This window comes from Zonotrichia albicollis, chromosome 2 (assembly GCF_047830755.1).
Source record: "Zonotrichia albicollis isolate bZonAlb1 chromosome 2, bZonAlb1.hap1, whole genome shotgun sequence".
Lineage (NCBI taxonomy): Eukaryota > Metazoa > Chordata > Aves > Passeriformes > Passerellidae > Zonotrichia > Zonotrichia albicollis.
In genome coordinates, this window is record NC_133820.1 from 35,333,052 (window position 1) to 35,349,575 (window position 16,524).

General features: G+C 44.3%; 1 protein-coding gene across 7 annotated transcripts in view; it reads right to left on the reverse strand.

Moving 5' to 3' along the window:
• CCDC191 (coiled-coil domain containing 191) overlaps nt 1-16,520 on the reverse strand; it is a 25,073-nt gene extending 8,553 nt beyond the window's left edge. For 2 of the 7 annotated variants that reach the window (XM_074534731.1, XM_074534730.1), the window contains exons 1-12: nt 16,323-16,520; nt 14,144-14,285; nt 11,726-11,854; nt 10,637-10,815; nt 9,905-10,128; nt 8,989-9,136; nt 6,942-7,132; nt 5,963-6,209; nt 4,234-4,688; nt 3,646-3,740; nt 2,037-2,119; nt 877-978 (exon numbers count right to left, since the gene is read on the reverse strand). In XM_074534731.1, coding sequence (XP_074390832.1) covers nt 877-978; nt 2,037-2,119; nt 3,646-3,740; nt 4,234-4,688; nt 5,963-6,209; nt 6,942-7,132; nt 8,989-9,136; nt 9,905-10,128; nt 10,637-10,815; nt 11,726-11,854; nt 14,144-14,285; nt 16,323-16,421 — 2,094 coding nt within the window. In that variant the 5' untranslated portion in view covers nt 16,422-16,520. Of the gene's footprint in view, nt 1-876; nt 979-2,036; nt 2,120-3,645; nt 3,741-4,233; nt 4,689-5,962; nt 6,210-6,941; nt 7,133-8,988; nt 9,137-9,904; nt 10,129-10,636; nt 10,816-11,725; nt 11,855-12,380; nt 12,515-14,143; nt 14,286-16,322 lie in introns of those variants that run through there. The other 5 variants (XM_074534735.1, XM_074534732.1, XM_074534734.1 and 2 more) reach the window with 5 other exon arrangements.
• Nucleotides 16,521-16,524: the final 4 nt, after the last annotated feature.

Sequence of the window (16,524 nt, forward strand, 5' to 3'; positions counted from 1 at the left end):
TGCATCAGTTTTAGCACTGCAGACCAGACATGACCCCATGCAGTAGAACTGTGTCCTAAAGCATCTGTCTTCTCCTGGGAGATGATGGTATTCCTGGACACTCCCTTGGGCTGTGTATCATGTAACAAACATGTCACCTGTGGCTACCACAACTGCTGATGTAGCAGGAACCTTCTTTGACATCCAAAACACGTCCAAAAATTATTCCGAGTTGATGCACTTAATCTAGCCTAAACAGCAGGGGAGGGATGTGGGTATTTCATAACTGTGTAACACTGCTTTTGACTCATACTCAGGAATGAAGGTCAAATGTTCTAAAACACTCAATCCAAGTGGAACAGTAGTTGTAGTTGAATTCCTGTAGGATTTCAAATGCGCTATCTGGGTTATTAGGAGAACTCATTTCCAAGTAACAATAATGAAGTGTAGCTATTCCTAGGTTAGCTCCAAGAGGAAAAGGTGCCCTTGATATAACTGTCAGGCTCGTTTACTTCTGAATCATGTGTTTGTGACTGGTATCACTGCGTACATTGAAGAGGTGACAAGAGTGGAAGGAATCTGAGAGTAGACTGAACATGCTGCCACTGTGAGGGACTTATGTGGCTGTATTTCAGCAGAGAATGTCCAGCAGCTGGGACTTCTAGTCCTGCTAAGGAGATAGACAGCATACACTTCATAGCACATTTGGGACACAGCTCTACCCCTCACACTGTCAGAACGAGGGCAGTCTGTGAGTCTGTATTGTGGGTGCTGTGGAACTCTGCTCTACCAATGAAGACCTTCATTTCACATTACTCTGGCTGCTGACTGAGTACCAGTGGGTACTTCTTCCCTATCCCTGCTAAAGGGGAAGAAACAGGTGAAGCATTTGGTCACCAGCTTCTGCTGCCTTCTCTCCTCCCGGCGTTTTTCCCGCTGTGCTTCCTTTTCCTCAGCTTCCTTCCTCTGTCGTGCTTCCTCTTCAGCCTTCAGCTGGGCCTTGAAATGGAGAAAGGTGAAATTCAATTTGTTTCATGTGACCTTTTCCATGAACACAGATCTTTAAACTTTCCTAGTATTCCTGTAATATTGACCAGCACCTGAAACTTCAGCAGGTGAGGTTTCACACACTAGACATGATCCGTGCTCAAGAGTGAACTGTGGAAAGGACAGGGAGGAGGGGCTGTCCTTTTTACTGCCTAGATGCATATCTATCTATCTATCTATCTATCTATCTGTCTGTCTGTCTGTATATCTTTCTTTGCCCTAAGTTATAGTATTTGTTCACTATTCCTCAAAAAAAAATGTAAACCATACACCAAGTCGTTTATTGAGAACTGAAGAGAACTGAAGTCAGTTCTGAATCCCTAGGCTCTGCTCTCAAGTTTCATTTCTACATGCAAAGCAGCATTACAGGTACCCAAACATTTCTTTCCCCAGACTCTGAAGATCACACTTTCTAATCCTAATGCAATTTACTAGTAATATTTTCAGTAACAGTTTAATACCCTGACTTGAAGAAGGCTCCTCTGTTGTACATGTATCACAAAATTTGTATCTTAACTATAGAAATACTGTCAGTATCTTCCCTCTTCAGCAGAGATTTGCCAGAAATGTGCAGATTTTTACTAGGTGAGACTGCATGTCCTCAAGCTGCAAGTGACCAGAGAGGAAAGGCAGGGAGGGGAACCCCACCACTGCCAGGTCCCATCAAGTGGATCTCTGGGTGCATTTCCACCCTTACCATTCTCAGCAAAGACAAGCTACAGTCATGGGGTAGGTGTGAAAAAAAGTGTTTGGGGTTGGTAAGAGGGGCTGTTTCTAGAACTGCAACTTCAAGATGAAGTACCTGTCTATGCTACAGGAGGGCTGATGCTGCAAAACCAGCAGTAATTACTTCTTTTGATATGTGATGCATATTTGCTTTCTCACAAGTCATAAAACTCCTGCTTTGGATAAAGGGCCTTTTCTAAGTCCCTGACTCTGGGGTTAAATCAATATTTCTTGTAACTGGAATGATGTGAAAGACACTTTGTTTCATTTTCCGCTTCCCTTACCAGTTTTTCCTCTGCTTTTCGTTGTTTGGCTTCTTCTGTTTTCTTCTTCTGTTCTGCCCGCAGAATTGCTCTCTCCTCCATCCCTACAGAAACAGAGGACATAAGGCTTAGTGGAAATGAGCTATGTAATGGCAGAAGTTTGGTGAAAAAGGATGCATCAATCTAAGCCATGCCCCCACTGCCCTGGCAATGCCAGCACAAAGGAACTTGCTTCCTGCTGGCCCTTGCAGCTGGCAGTGTCATCAACAAGGGACCTTTAAACATCTGTGAGATGACTCAGGACCACAGCAATTACATTCTCTCCACCACAAGGCACAAGGTATGAAAGAACAGCGTTCAGAGGGTTTGCCCCTCCCTGCCTTGCCTGAGGCTCAGGGCACATGATTTAGCAGCAATTGCTCTGAGGTCTCCAGTAAGCTCTAACTGCTTATTCAAAAGCAATTTCTTGACAGCATCACTGTCACAGGGACATACAGGTACTTGGTCCCACTAGTAAGAAATTTCTGCTTAATGCTTCTTTCGGAAGATAAATTGCAATGCAGTGATCTTGCTGGCCATCAGCAAAGGTGTTACACACAGAACATGCAGAGGAGTTGGGAACCTGTGCTTGCTTCCTCTGCAGCTACAAACAAAGCACAAGCTGGAGCAATCAATAACTGGGAGGCATTGAAGTGTTTTGACCACAGTGTGTTTCCTCAGATTCTTTTCTCCTCTCAGCTGTCCCAGGATTCTCAGCCAAGGGAAAACTATTCAGTGATAACTTCTTCACTAAATTTTTTTGGGATCTTTAAACACAACTACTTGAATGCTCTGAAAAATATGTTTTCTGTCTCTAAGGTGTACAGAGTTCAGGCAAATCAGGGTGAATGATGGCTTGGACTAGGCAGCATTGGAGATGAACACAGGTAGTAAAAGACAACTATTAATGCCCAACTGGCCAAAAAGGTCTGCTGATTCCACACTATTGAAACATCACAATGATTATATTCCAGACAACTTTTCATGCAGACTGACCCTAGGCTGCATTGATACAGAAGAACATGACTGAGGGATACAACAGAACCCTGATTCTAGTTTACTAATGAAAAGGCTATGTTGCATGTTTATTGTGTGCCAGTGTGGCCAGAGAAGGAGAGATATCTTACAAAAGGCAGGGATGTGGAGTTCCTTTCCATCCTGGCTATTGTTGTCTCACAAATCCTTGGCTAGGCACTTAATTTTCTCTGTAAAAGTTGGATGAAAATGACTGGCTAGTTTAAGTGTTATTTGGATGCATATCAAAGGGAATGAGACTGATGGCAAAAAAAACCTGTACAGCTTCTCTGAGTCTTGTCATGGCAGAGGCAACCACAGGTGTTGCAACAGCTGCCACAACAGTGTACTAAGTGTGGGCATAAGGAGCTTGCAGTGTCCCAGGTTTTACAGATCCTGACTCAGACAAGAAAACAACTCACCCTCTCCTCTCACAGCACTGTTAGGCTGAGAAAGAAAGTGTAGAATTTTACTTCCACCATATCATCAACCAGCAAAGTTGAGGCAAAGACTGACATTTCCATACAAGCTGTTGAGAAAAATGGTCTGGAATGGTGTTTGCTATCTAGAACAATACCTTTCAGTATGGGATGAGGTGAGGTCAGCCGGCTGGAAGGCCTCCTGCCTTGCATTGCTGCCCTTGTGTTTTCTGGCCTATGAGAATCAGGTGGGCTGTGAAAGAAAAAGAGTAAGGAAATTCTTCAGTGAAAGTGGTCAAACTATGTCTCACACCTACCACCTATGGCCTTCTTGTTTCTGTTCTCCATTGTGTTGCATTATCCCTGATACACTTTTCTTTTGCTTGAAATGCAACTGATGCTGCACCCTTACAATGGAATTCCAGGGCTCCTGCATGGTCTGAAATAAGGGAGGATGATGCTCTTTTTATTCATAACTAAACAGATCCCTGCTGCTGCTATGGTTCACACTGGTGTTGCTGTTTCTAAGTAGATCCTGCATGGATCACCTGATGTTGAACCAGGGCAGGGAGGGAGAAGGACAGAGAACTGTGGCCAGTCTGATACTTCCTTTAAGGCTAAGTCACAGCTGAGAGAAACAACAGATAGCACTAGCATGACTGAAATGTGCCTGGCAAATTCTGGCTCAACTTGAGTGGGATTGAGACATGATGACTAACTGACCTTGCTTTACAGAGGGTATATACCTCAAAGGGGTTGTATTTGTGCATCTGGGTTCTTTTTTCTCCACAGATTGAGAAACAGAACTGTTAAACATGTGGGTTACAGCCATAGCTTGTGCTCCCTCTTCTTTATCTCTGCTCAGCTTCTGATTTTCCTGCAGTTTACGGATCAGCTCTTGCTGTTTCTGCAGCTGCTGCCTCTGCTCCTCAATCACACGTTGCTGGAAGGCGTGACGGTGCTCAAATCGACTACCATAAGCAGGAGATGTCCTTGGACTGGGTGCCTGAAACTGCTGGAGCACTGTGGCTATTTGATTCCTGTACATAGCTTGGTCCTGGGCACTCAGGGCTGCATGTTTAATTGTAATCTCCCAGGCAAATTTGGGATTTCTGCAGAAATGAGATGTGTGAACAATATTCCAACAAGATTGGTCTCTGGTCTGATCAGGCTCTTTCTGTGTAAGGCAAGTTTCAGTTGGCTAGGGGAAAAACCAAAAGAAATGAGGAAAAATTGGCATTGATTAAAACCAAGCATTCTTCTGCCCTTCCTGCATAGTGGTTTTTTTTAAATGCAAATCTAGCGAGATGCCTGAGAAGTAGGGTAATCTCAGCTATGCAATCCTTATCCAGTCAGGCCAGAGGGGCCCCATTATGTACAAAGTGGAGGCTGTGGGAAAGAACTCTTAAGAAGCTGTGTGCCATTTCACCAGGAGGAAGAAATCCTGATTAGACAAGAGCTTTAGCAGGAATACATCCTGCCTATTTTGTTAGGGAGCACGTCTTAGGACAGCTCATTTCACAGGAATTAGCACACTCCCTTTTGGACTGTGTTGTCCCTGCTCAGAGCTCAGATGGAGAATAAAATTAAAACCAGTTGTTGAAGAGATCTACACAGCTGATCTACTGAACAGTCCCCTTTTAAATGGAAGAGAAGTCTACAAGGTCCTGCTTCCTCATGCCTCTTTTCCAGCTTTGATAAATGTTACCACAAAACAGGTGCCCAGTGGGGAATGAAGGTGCATCTTTCTGACACATGGTCATTCTCTGAGGAGGCATCAGCTATAAGAAATTGCTTTCTGATTCCTAGGTCAAACCCTAAATTCAGTCCCATTCCTAGAGCACAAATATTACCAGTGCAGCAGAAGAAAAATACATGCCTACTAGGATAGTATAGGCACTGAAAGAATCAACATTTGCTTACACTTAAGCAAACAGAAAGCTTGACCTGTAATGTGTGTTTGAGCTCTAATGCTGACATTAGAGCACTGATGTGGTACAGGTTTCATAGACAGAAGGGAAGGTGGGATCCAACCTGACAAATGACAATTTAAGCGAGCAACCTCTGATTCTCCTCTCTTACCTCCCTGTGATGTGCATGATCCTGAAACAGCCAGTGACAACCTTTTTTTTCCTCCATAGTTAACAGCAGGAAAAGTGCACTGGCATGAAAAATGTAACTAATCTCTCAGTAACAATGATCTGGGGGTGGGATGCTCATTGCAACTCAGAGTACATGAAGGATTGTTCTTTGGCAGCACTAGAGATTATTTTTAAAACTCATCCATTGTCCTTCACATTTGCCTCTGATTTTTAAGACTTCTCTCCTGAACAGTTGCAGGGAGGTATTTAGGGGTCATCCTGGGAAAGAAGCTTTCCTCTGAGACAATGTACTCTTTATTTCAGACTGCATAAAGTAAGTACTTTCTAAGAATACTGCTATGCCAATAGGCAAAACTGCATGAGAAAGATTTACCTTGTCTTGCTGTAAATCTTGATGATGGTTTACTTCTGCTGCCCCAGGCTTGTTAACCTCCAGTGGCCTGTCCCCACCTGTCCCCAGTGATATAGCCTCCAGCAGCTGCTGCATCTTTCTCTTTGTCTGCTCCCTCTTCCTCTGCAGTTCTCGCTTTTCCGTCTCCGCTCGGCTCCAGCGCTGCCAGGCCAGAAAGCAGCAGCGCAGGAGGCGTTGCTGGTTGTGCTCCACAGCCACTTGGGTCTTCCTGAATGAGAAAGCATTTGTGTTATGGCAGAAGTGAGGCTTCTGCCCAGGAACAAAGCCACATCACTTCGTCAGTCTTTTTGCTGTTCAACTCTGAAGGCCCTCTGAAAACGTACAGAGCTCCTCCAAGAAGGAGTAGGAGTGTAGAAAGGATGCCTGCTATTCTGAATTAAGTTTCACTAGTTCACACTTTGCAATTTCCTGTGGCATCTCTGGGATGCAGGACAGCTGCAAAAGAGGTATCATGTTCCCTGGCCAGCATCATATGGCAAAATGACAGTGTCTCACCACTGCAGCCTGCCGGACACCTGCAAAGGGAAGTATTTTCTCTGGATGATAGGGAATTCATCCAACAGCTCCTTAGTGAAAGGCACTGGCCAAAATCATCTCTGTTATACATCTACTGAAACAGCAAATATATTAATCAGGAATAAATTTGGCAACACAGATTCTCTGGAGTCCAGACCAAGCCAGGATGTGTTTTCTAGGAAAGACACCTACAGAGACTAAGACACAGACTTGTTGAAAAGTGCTAAAGCTCTTGTTTATATCTGTCCTCCTTTTCATCTGTGCCACAATGCCTCTGGCAGCCTGCAGGCAGTATAGCAATTTTCTCAGAAAGCTGCTGTTTCCCTCCTGCTGGATAACTGACAAGCTCCTTTAACAGTCCCTGATCACTGCTCTGTCCAAGTACGGCTGCAGTAGGAGGAATTCCACAGTAAAGGGTCACTACCTGTTTTGATCTTGGAGATGAACTTCCAATTGCTCTGTCTCCTGCTCTACTTTCTGGGCCCAAGTATAGTTTCTCCAAGCTCGCAGGGCCTTCAGCTGGCATCTCCAGTCAGCAAGCGCTCTGGCTTTTCCCATTTTAATTCTGTGCTCCAGAATGACTTTCAGCCAAGCAGAGAAATGTCGCTGCAAGCACTGCATGGGAGAGTTCCAGAAAACCAATGAGAAAGATACAACCTGTCACACAAATACTGATCCTCTCTGCCCTTTGTCTATTCTGGCTTTCCTTTTTGAGATTCTTTTTAGAATCCTCATTTTCAATAAGTACCTCGAGGATTAAAAAAAAAGTATTGCAGAGCATGTACAGGTCTTCTACAAAAAGCAGAAAGGGTCTAGAAAGAGACATATCAAGGGGCTCTATGCTTTGGAGTGAAATGCACTTAATTCACCAAGTATGAAGGAATGAAATGGGTGAGGAACATAAAATTTCTAGAGACGGGGAAAATATTTTCTAATCTAGAAAATGTCTAAGATGCTACAGGTAAGAACACATCTGTAAATCACTGCTGCTTTTTTTTTTTCTTTATTTTTAACTTAGACAAAAATCAAGATATTTCCTAGAGTGAATTTAAGACATGGCCTCAGCTCATCCTTGTTCCAGCAGGAAGCCAAACCTTTCCCCTATTGTGTAATTAGACTTGCTGCCTTTGGGAGTAATTTACATTGTACAGAGCAGCAATTTGCTGTCTAATCTACCCCATAATTCTAGTCCTGTCACTGCAGATACTGTTCATTTTGATCCTCCAAGTGGGTCAACTTACAGGACTCTGCTGTTCCCCTTTTGTCATAATGCCTTGTGTTAATTGCATTCCTCTCTTGCTGAAATCTTCAAATGGAGACTTACAAAAAGTCAATGCATTAGCTGTTTCTTTGTGCTTTAGGAAAGTAATCAAAATGTCACTATTGCTTAGCTCAGCCAAGCTGTGTCTTCTTACATTATGCCAATCCTGAATTGTTCTGTGGTTTCATTCAGGCTTATCTTCCCAGCTTAGACTGTGCTGGAGAGAGGTTGTGTACTGCTAAACAGCAGCCAAGCCCAAATCCAGCAGATGGGCAGATGGATTGAGCTGTGAGGAGAATCACCATAAAATCTATATAATATAAAATCTGCTGAAAAAAACCCCTAGATGTAGATATATAGACATCAACAATGATGACTGCTCTATTCATTAAAAACATTATGGGATGGATGGCATTCACACCTGCACTCAGGAAATTTATTTCCTTTGCTAAGACTGCTGAGATAATAAAAAATTATTCAGTACTAAAAGATCACTCTTTGGTAGTGAATATTTGATACACATTTAACCCAGAGCTGAGCACTGTATCAGAATAATGAAGGTGAAACAAAGGGGTTCCTACTAGGAATTATTTAAGTCTGTTTGCATCAAAAGAGCTATTGCAGTAACACAGAATATCCTACTGCACCCAGTGGAAGGGATCCTTGAGGAACCTGTTACTGTGGATGTACTGGCATGCATCAACTCTCAGAGCCACTGCTCAAAATTCATCCCAGGTTGCAGCATTTCTCTTTCCTTTCCCTGCTTCTGAACTAGAGTGTGCAAGGCAATCTTTAAAATGTCTTCCCACGCACACAATAAGGGCTTCTCAGGCCTTTTTTCTGCCACTTTCCCCTGTTATTTCCCTCCTTGAGGGAAAATAAATCTCACTTCACTTCCTTCTCTGTATATGTCTTTCTTTCTTGACTGCAGAAGTCTTTATGGTCTTATCTGTCTTGAGAGCCCTGTCTTTTCCACAATTCTAAGTGAAACATCCCACTGAATACACTTGAGGCACAGGCCCAGTGGGGTCAGCACCTCAGGATTTCTTGCTCATAGTCTTGTAACACACTTTTGGCCCTACTTTCCTGGTATCAGGAAGTCTTTGAAAAAGTAAAAAATTCTGTATAACCAGGACTTTTTACTTCAGGTTTGCAAATGGTAGACAAGGCAGGTAGCTCAGAGTCTCAGATAAAGAAGGGTGATGCTCACTCTCTGCTTACTGGCGTGAATCCTGCGAAGCAACTCCTGAGTTTTCCTCTGTTTCTCCTCTTCTTGCTCTTCTCTCTTCAAGGGTGGTGACACAGCAGCCACCTCGTGCACTGACAGCTTCTGAGATTTTTCTTGTTTCTTCCCCTCCCTGCAAAGTGAACAAACACACAGATCTAATATCATGATATACAATCTAACACCTTCTCTTTTTGGCCAATTTTAAGAGAACCACCTCTACAGCTTAGAAATTTGCTGATTATTTTAACTCAGCCTCCTTAAAAACCACCTCTGAATCGGTTTGGGGTCCCAGAGATTAAACAGTCCAGTGCATTTCCTAAACATAGAAGGCAGAAGAAAATAGTAAATGATTCCAGTAAATATTTCATTAAAGCATTTGTATAAGAAGATTTAGGATATCAGGGCTGCCTAAGTAAATAAATGGCATCCCTAAAAGGGACATCTCTGTGAGAATCCAAGCTGAGCAGAAGAAAAAAATAATGTCTCTGCAGAATTTTCAGCCAAGAATGCTCTTTATTCTCTCATAGTAGGGAAAGTATTGCAAGGCCTAGACTTTATTCTTTTATTTTTTTCTGTGTACTGGCTTTCATGTGGCATTAGATGCTGACAAGACTAAATGTAGCCACAATGTTGATGGAGAGAATGCACAGTGGTGCAAACACACTGCTACTCTGTGATTCAGTGCATATACTGTAATAATGGCCGAGGGGAGGATAACACTATCCTTAGCACACCTTCCCACTCATGAAAAACTGCCACTGAGGTTGGTAACAGAGGACTAAAAGGTTTTGGGAGAGTTCAAAGTCAGCAACAGCTGTTTTGTTAGGAATCACCACTACTCTTATATTTAACAAAAGGACCTTATAAGTGGTTTTCATCTCTCCACACCCTGCCTTACATTCTCCAAACTTTTGCCACAGTGCACTTCTTCTCAGCCATTTTCTTTCTCAGCTTCACTATTTCCCTCTGGACCTCCTCTTCCTCCTTCTTAGCCTGCAGGGCCTTCCTTCTCTCCTCCTCCTGTGCTTGGAGCCTGGCCTCAGACAGAATTGCTTTCTTCAGGGACTCTTCTTGTCTCTGAAGCTCTAAAGCCTTCTGATGCCTCATTCGGTTTTCTTTCACCTGGGCAGGAGAAAATTGGCAAAAGTCAAAGCAAACACCAAAGGCTGAAGAATTTGAAGTTCACTGAACACTGCCAGGGTGGGTCACAATCCACCTTTCACATTAAGCAAGAAACCTTATCTGTAGCAGGCGCTGACTGGAGAGAATTGTTCTTGACCAGAAAAACACTCCATGTGAGAGAGTGAAATTAAATCAATACTCCTTAATGGGAGCAAACTCAGATCTGACAGCTGTGGCAGCTCTTCCTGTCAGTCTTCAGAAAAAGGGGGAAAACCTGAACAGTTTTAGTGAAAGCTGACTATGCAAGCTACTGCTGAATGGCTGATGTGCACACGGAAATGCAGTAAAGTTTCAGCTGAACTCTGGAAGAGTATCTTTGGGTAGTTGCTTCCAAGCCAGAGATTATTGCAGGCTCTGAGAGAATACTGGGGAGATATCACTGAGCATTTACTCTAATCCTATAATCCTCCACCTTATTCCTTGTAACTGAGCTGCCTTGCCTGCTCACCTGCTTGTGTCTGAGCTCCATGATTATTTGTGGATCTGCAAGTTTGTTTTTTTCCTTGATCTCTTCAAGTCTAAGATGTTTTGCTATCCCATAGTTTACAGCTTCACTCTGCAAAAGATGCTGGAGGTATTTCTGGACAGAGGAACTTTCCATTTCACATTCCAGATAGCTGCACAAGTCTGAAATGAGAAATTCAGATTATCTCAGGCTAGTCTGAAATGAATAAACCCTTCTGTCTCAGATCACAAAGCCTAATGTAATTAAAGGGATCACTTCCCCAGACTGTGAATGCATTTCTGATGAACGCAGACACACGGACTGCACTCCATTTATCCCCAGAGTCTTAATCAGTCTCCCACTGAACAGGCTAGAGCAGTAACAATGTTTCATCCATTTTTTACAGTCTTGCCTCTGCGCATCTCAAATGGCTGTATAAACTTGACAGGCCTCAAAAATACCTGTTCACAAAAGAAAAAAGAAATCTCTTTTACAAAGGGAGACATTGAATGTTTATGAGTCACATCTATGCAGCACATATCCTACAGCAAGATGCTGCAAAGATCTGGGGGAAAAAATCAGCACATTTAGTCTTGTTTCTACTGAGTCCACTGTCCTGGCCTCAAACAACTGTTACCTTTCAGACAAACCATAAGGCCTGACTGTGGCAGCAGCTCTCTGGCCACAGAGAGCAACAGACAACTTGCCCAGGCATCTTCCTGGGGAAGGCCATGAGAAGATGAGGGAAAAGAAGGAGAAACAAGTCTTATCTCCACCTGCTGCACCTGTTGTTGTGCACATGTGGAATGTGTTATGGAGATTGTTTACCAAAGGGTGATTTGTTAATTGGACACTGGATGGTGATTGGGGGGATTGACCAATTAGGTGAAATCCGTATGGGACTGTCTGTAAGGGTCACGAGCTTCTCGGTAAGTATAATATAGTATGGTAGAATAAAGTGACTGATCAGCCTTCTGCAATCATGGAGGCAATGCTAATTATTACCCAGCTGGGCCCCTCTGGAGACACCTGATCTCCTTCCCCAGCACAGCCTCAGAGAGGAAACCAGGACCTGCTCTGCAGTGCTCTCACCATCAAAGTGCTCATACTTTGGAGGGGCTGCACAAGGCTCTTCCTGAAGGACACAGTCAACTTCCTCTTCTTCATTGCTCAGCTCCAGTTGCAGTTGGGACTTCATCCAGTTACTGAGCAGCTCCTGGGCTACCATGAAGAAAGAGACTGATGACTTCACTTACTTAAAAAAACCATATGGCTAAGTGTAAACTAGCAATAGTCTGGGATAGTATTCTAGGAATGACTGAAACCAGATCTGCAACAGGAAATGGGATAAAGCTAATAGTTCTGTTCTTATCTTCTTGATATATAAAAGAACAGGAAGAGAAGGTGGCAAATGTTTTCCCTGTCACGTATATCACAAATTAATTCTTCTCCATCTCATTTTTACTATGATTCCGCAGGCATTTAGATCACTTGTGATTACTTTCTAGCATTTATCAAGGAGATGGAATTCACATGAGGTAATTCATAATTTAGACAGCTTTCATATGTTCTACTTGCAGACACTTAGATGGTTTCCACATGTGCAGCCAAGGCTGTCATATGCTAAATTCAAAAGAACCAAAAGTTTGGACAAACTTTTGCTTCATGTGTACAGGTTAACCCTTTGCAAGTACCACAGAAACAACTGGTGAGTCTAATTACAAGTCTATCAGGTGGCAAACTTCACCTGGGACTCAGGGTTAAGACTGCAGCTACAGGAATGCACTCATGATGGATGTGGTACTCCTCAGTGAGCTCAAATGCCTAATGAACAACTGGGTATGAAGTCCTGCAATGGACTGTTTGCATCTCCATTCTTTTCTGCAGAAAAATGAAAAAAAAAATTTTTCAGAATTTCTTCTCAAAAGCAAGGTCAGCTTATGGGTCTGCTGCTTAAAACAAACCAGCTGGCCTTGCTGCATGGGTGGCCAAGCTGCACCTGAAGCAGGACACAGGGCTGTAAACTGCAAGGCATCAGGAGCAGCCCCATGAAAAGCAGAACCATCCTCAGCCATCTGTGTGGTGAGGATGGGCAAAGAGCCGGGACCTCAGCAGCCACTCACTCCAGCAGGAGTCATGGCACAGTGTGAGACACACAGTCAATGGACAGGAGCAAGCAGCTGCTCCTCATATCCACTCCTAACACACAGGGAAGATGCTCCCTTGTATTTGTAAGGCAATAAAGCCTTTTTCAAATTTTCTTTGAAAATTGTGAGTTTTTGAAGAAAACATAAATCTAATGTTTGTTCTCCTTCAAATCACTTTTATTCTCTTTCATAATCTCTCCAGCCAGATCAGGAACAGGGAAATATATCTGATAACAGAAAGAAGAGCAGAAAACTTGCCACTTGGGGAAGGGTTACTTTTTTCACTGGGATTTGTGATCCTCTTGTAACTAGAGTAAAAATCTTCTGGCACTTCTCTTTACAAAGTTAGCTTTGTGTAGTTACTATTAAGTATTGTAACAATGGATTCCAGGTAAAAGAATTTCATTTGAGTTAGGAACGATTCTGAGGGACTGGTAGCTATAAAAAGAAAATCCTAGCAGAAAAGGGCAAACAAAAATAACAAAGACACATGAGGAAAGCAAGCAACCTTTCCACCAAAAGAAAGACAAGGCTCTTCACCACAGCAAAGACAGCTCCTTTGGAGCCATTGGCTGTATAATGCATTCAGACAGGGCACTGTAAGCAGGTAAGTGTATTCCATGCTGTTAGCTGAACCCTTGATGCTTACAGGTAAAAAAGCTCACTTCCTGGACTGAAGTGGATGCTCTTAAGATGTGTCATCATGTTGTTCTGTAATGCTCACTTTTGATTCTTAAAAGAATGGTTAACTCAGTTTTTAAAATACTGTCTCCTATCAGCTTTTTACGCTGCAGACATACTTTAGCACTGATGGGTAATAATCTCTCTCCTTTTTGTTTTTTAAACCTACCACAGGTTTACTTTCAAACTTCAGCAAGCACTTTTGGCTGCAGGCTTTACAAAAGAAATATTTATTCAGGTAACTAGTAAGGAAAATTTTGCATGGGAATCAAAACAAAACCACACAGTTATTCATAAATGTGAAATTTACACAGAGCAACTCCATTTCCAGAACTAATCTGCTATTATAATATGTCAGGTGATTTCACCTGGTTTCCTGCAGCACACTAACTTGGCTTTGACCATACAGTGTATCTTCAGGGACAGTTCTTATCCTTGTCTTGCCCTGGTATCTCCAGGAGACAGAGAGTTTATCCTTCTCTCAGGAATGCCCTTTAAGATCTGCCTTGAACTCCAGCAACTGATCCTTCTTATGCCTTTCTCCATTAGATGAAAGACATCTTACTATCAACTGTTTCTTGTGAACTCAAGTTTTGCAAGAGCCTGTTCAGGTCAGAACTGCAAAGCCAGATCAAGAACAATTTATTTTAGACATCTTGTGGCAAGCAGAACTTCACCTCACCTTCCTCACAGGCCTCACGATGAACTTGCAGCCGTTCTGCAGTTTCCAAACTTGTCACAGGACCCCAAGGCCTCTGTGGACACCTTGACTTTTGAAGGGAAAAAGCTTCAGAGACAGCATACTCAGAGGTTCGGTCCACTCTCTTAAATTAAAGAAAGGAAAACATTTCTAAGGATATTCATTTTTACACTTCCTATATCCACATTTTTCCTCCAGAGAGCAAACATCAGCAGGAATGTAACATAAAAGCATGTTATAAAAGAATAGATTGTTTCTGAAATGCATTTCTACAACTGCTTGATTGCATAAACTGGACTTAGAAGTCATTAGGCAATAAACAGTCATTTGGCAATTAGTGCCAAACGCAGAGACTGGAGAACACAGAGAGAATAGAAACACCCAGTCCCTGGGGGCTGGATGGAGACTTGCTGAGCTAGTGCCCAGCAACAAGCAACTATGAAATTTGATATCAACTTTTTGTCATAGCCAGGCTGAGAGAATACCTGTCCCATATCCATCTTTCTGAAATGCTAATGGCCCTGACGTGTCACTGTGTTTTCACAAGTAACACCTGTGCACCAGACAGTCCAGATTTCCAAGCTCCTTCCCTCTGTGCTGCTGCCAGAAGCCCAGGATACTGCCTGAGGAAGCAGATACACACTCCTACCTGCCCGAAGAAGCAGGCTGAAGGTTGAGAGCATGGGTGTGCCCAAGGAAGCAAAACAAACAGAACTTCACCCTAGAATTCATTTTCTTTGATGTCAGGTGGTTGCAGGTGCAGGACACGGTGCTTTGGGATAAAGCTCTTATTACTTGCCCAAAAAACCTGCAGCACTCCTCAACAAAAAGTTTTTTTGTGTTGTTTTATGCATAGCAACACCTTATTCTTCATAGAGTTTGGATTAGAAGGTACCTTTACAGGTCATATAGTCCAGCCTCCCTGACAGGAGCAGGGACATTTTTGATAACACCAAGTTGGATTGGAATGCTGCTCTACTTGAGGGCAGGAAGGCTCTGCAGAAGGGTCTGGACAGGCTGGATTGATGGGCCAAGGCCAACTGAAATTCAACAAGGTCAAGGGCCAGGTCCTGCACTGGGGTCACAACAACCCCAGGCAGCACCACAGGGTGAGGGAAGAGTGGCTGGAAAGCTGCCTGGCAGAAAAGGACCTGTGGGTGCTGGTGACAGCAGCTGAACACGAGCCAGCAGTGTGCCCAGGTGGCCACGAAGGCCAATGGCATCCTGGCCTGTACCAGCAATAGTGTGGCCAGCAGGACCAGGGCAGGGATTGTCCCCCTGTACTCAGCACTGGTGAGGCTGCCTTGAGTCCCGTGTCCAGTTCTGGGTCCCTAAATGCAGGAAAGACACTGAGGTGTCTATTCAGAAGTCAAAGTTGCTGAAGAGCCTAGAGGAGCAGCTGAGGGAACTGGGATTGTTTAGTGTGAAGAAATGGAGGCTCAGGAGTAAACCTGTCACTCTCTACAACCACCTAAAAGGAGGATGTAGCTAGGTGGGGGTCGGTCTGTCCTCCCAGGTAACAAGTGACGGGATAACGGGGAATAGCTTCAAGTTTTGTAATGGGATATTTAGATTGGATATTAGGGGAAATCTCCTCACTGAAAGGGAGATCACGCATTAAAACAGGCCGCCCAGGAAAGAGGCTGAGTGACCATCCCTGGAAGTGTTCAAACAACCTGTGTATGTGACACTTAGGGTCATGATTTGGTGGTCAACTCGATGGTGCTGAATTAATGGTTGGACTCAAGGATCTTAGAGGTCTTTTCCAACCTTAATGATTTCGTGATCTTCAACCACCTCAGGTTAATCAGAGCCCCGTCTAACCTGATCCTGAGTGTCACTGTGCAAGTTATTCAGCCTTGACCCATTGTTCCAAGCTACCCAAACCTCGGCAGGGACTAAGGAAAACCACAGCGTTCCAAGCTCCCGTGCCTCCTCCTGAACCCCAGTTTCGCAATGCCAGCTTCAGCGCCTTTCGCTCGAGTCCAGCGCAGCTTTCCCACCCGCCGGCAAACCGCACGGCCCTGGGCAACCTCATCCGTAATCCTGACCCTGCCGTGCTGACTGCCCGCGATCCCAAGGAAACGGGATCCCAGGGAAGCGTCCCGTCCCCGGCGCCGCTGAGGCGAGCGGGCCGCGCTCCCCCGCCGTGCCCCGTTACCTGCGGGAGGCGCTGCCCGCGGTGCGGCCCCGGCCGCTGCCCCGAGAGGGCCATGGCCGCGCCGGGCACCGCCGCCCGCCGCCAGCCCCTCTCGGCCATGGCAACGGAAGGGCGGAGCCCGCCCGCCGGCGCCCGCTGATGACGCTCGGCCGGGGTTGGGGCGGGAAGGGGCGGCCCGCGTTCCCTGCCTTCCCCGGTTTCC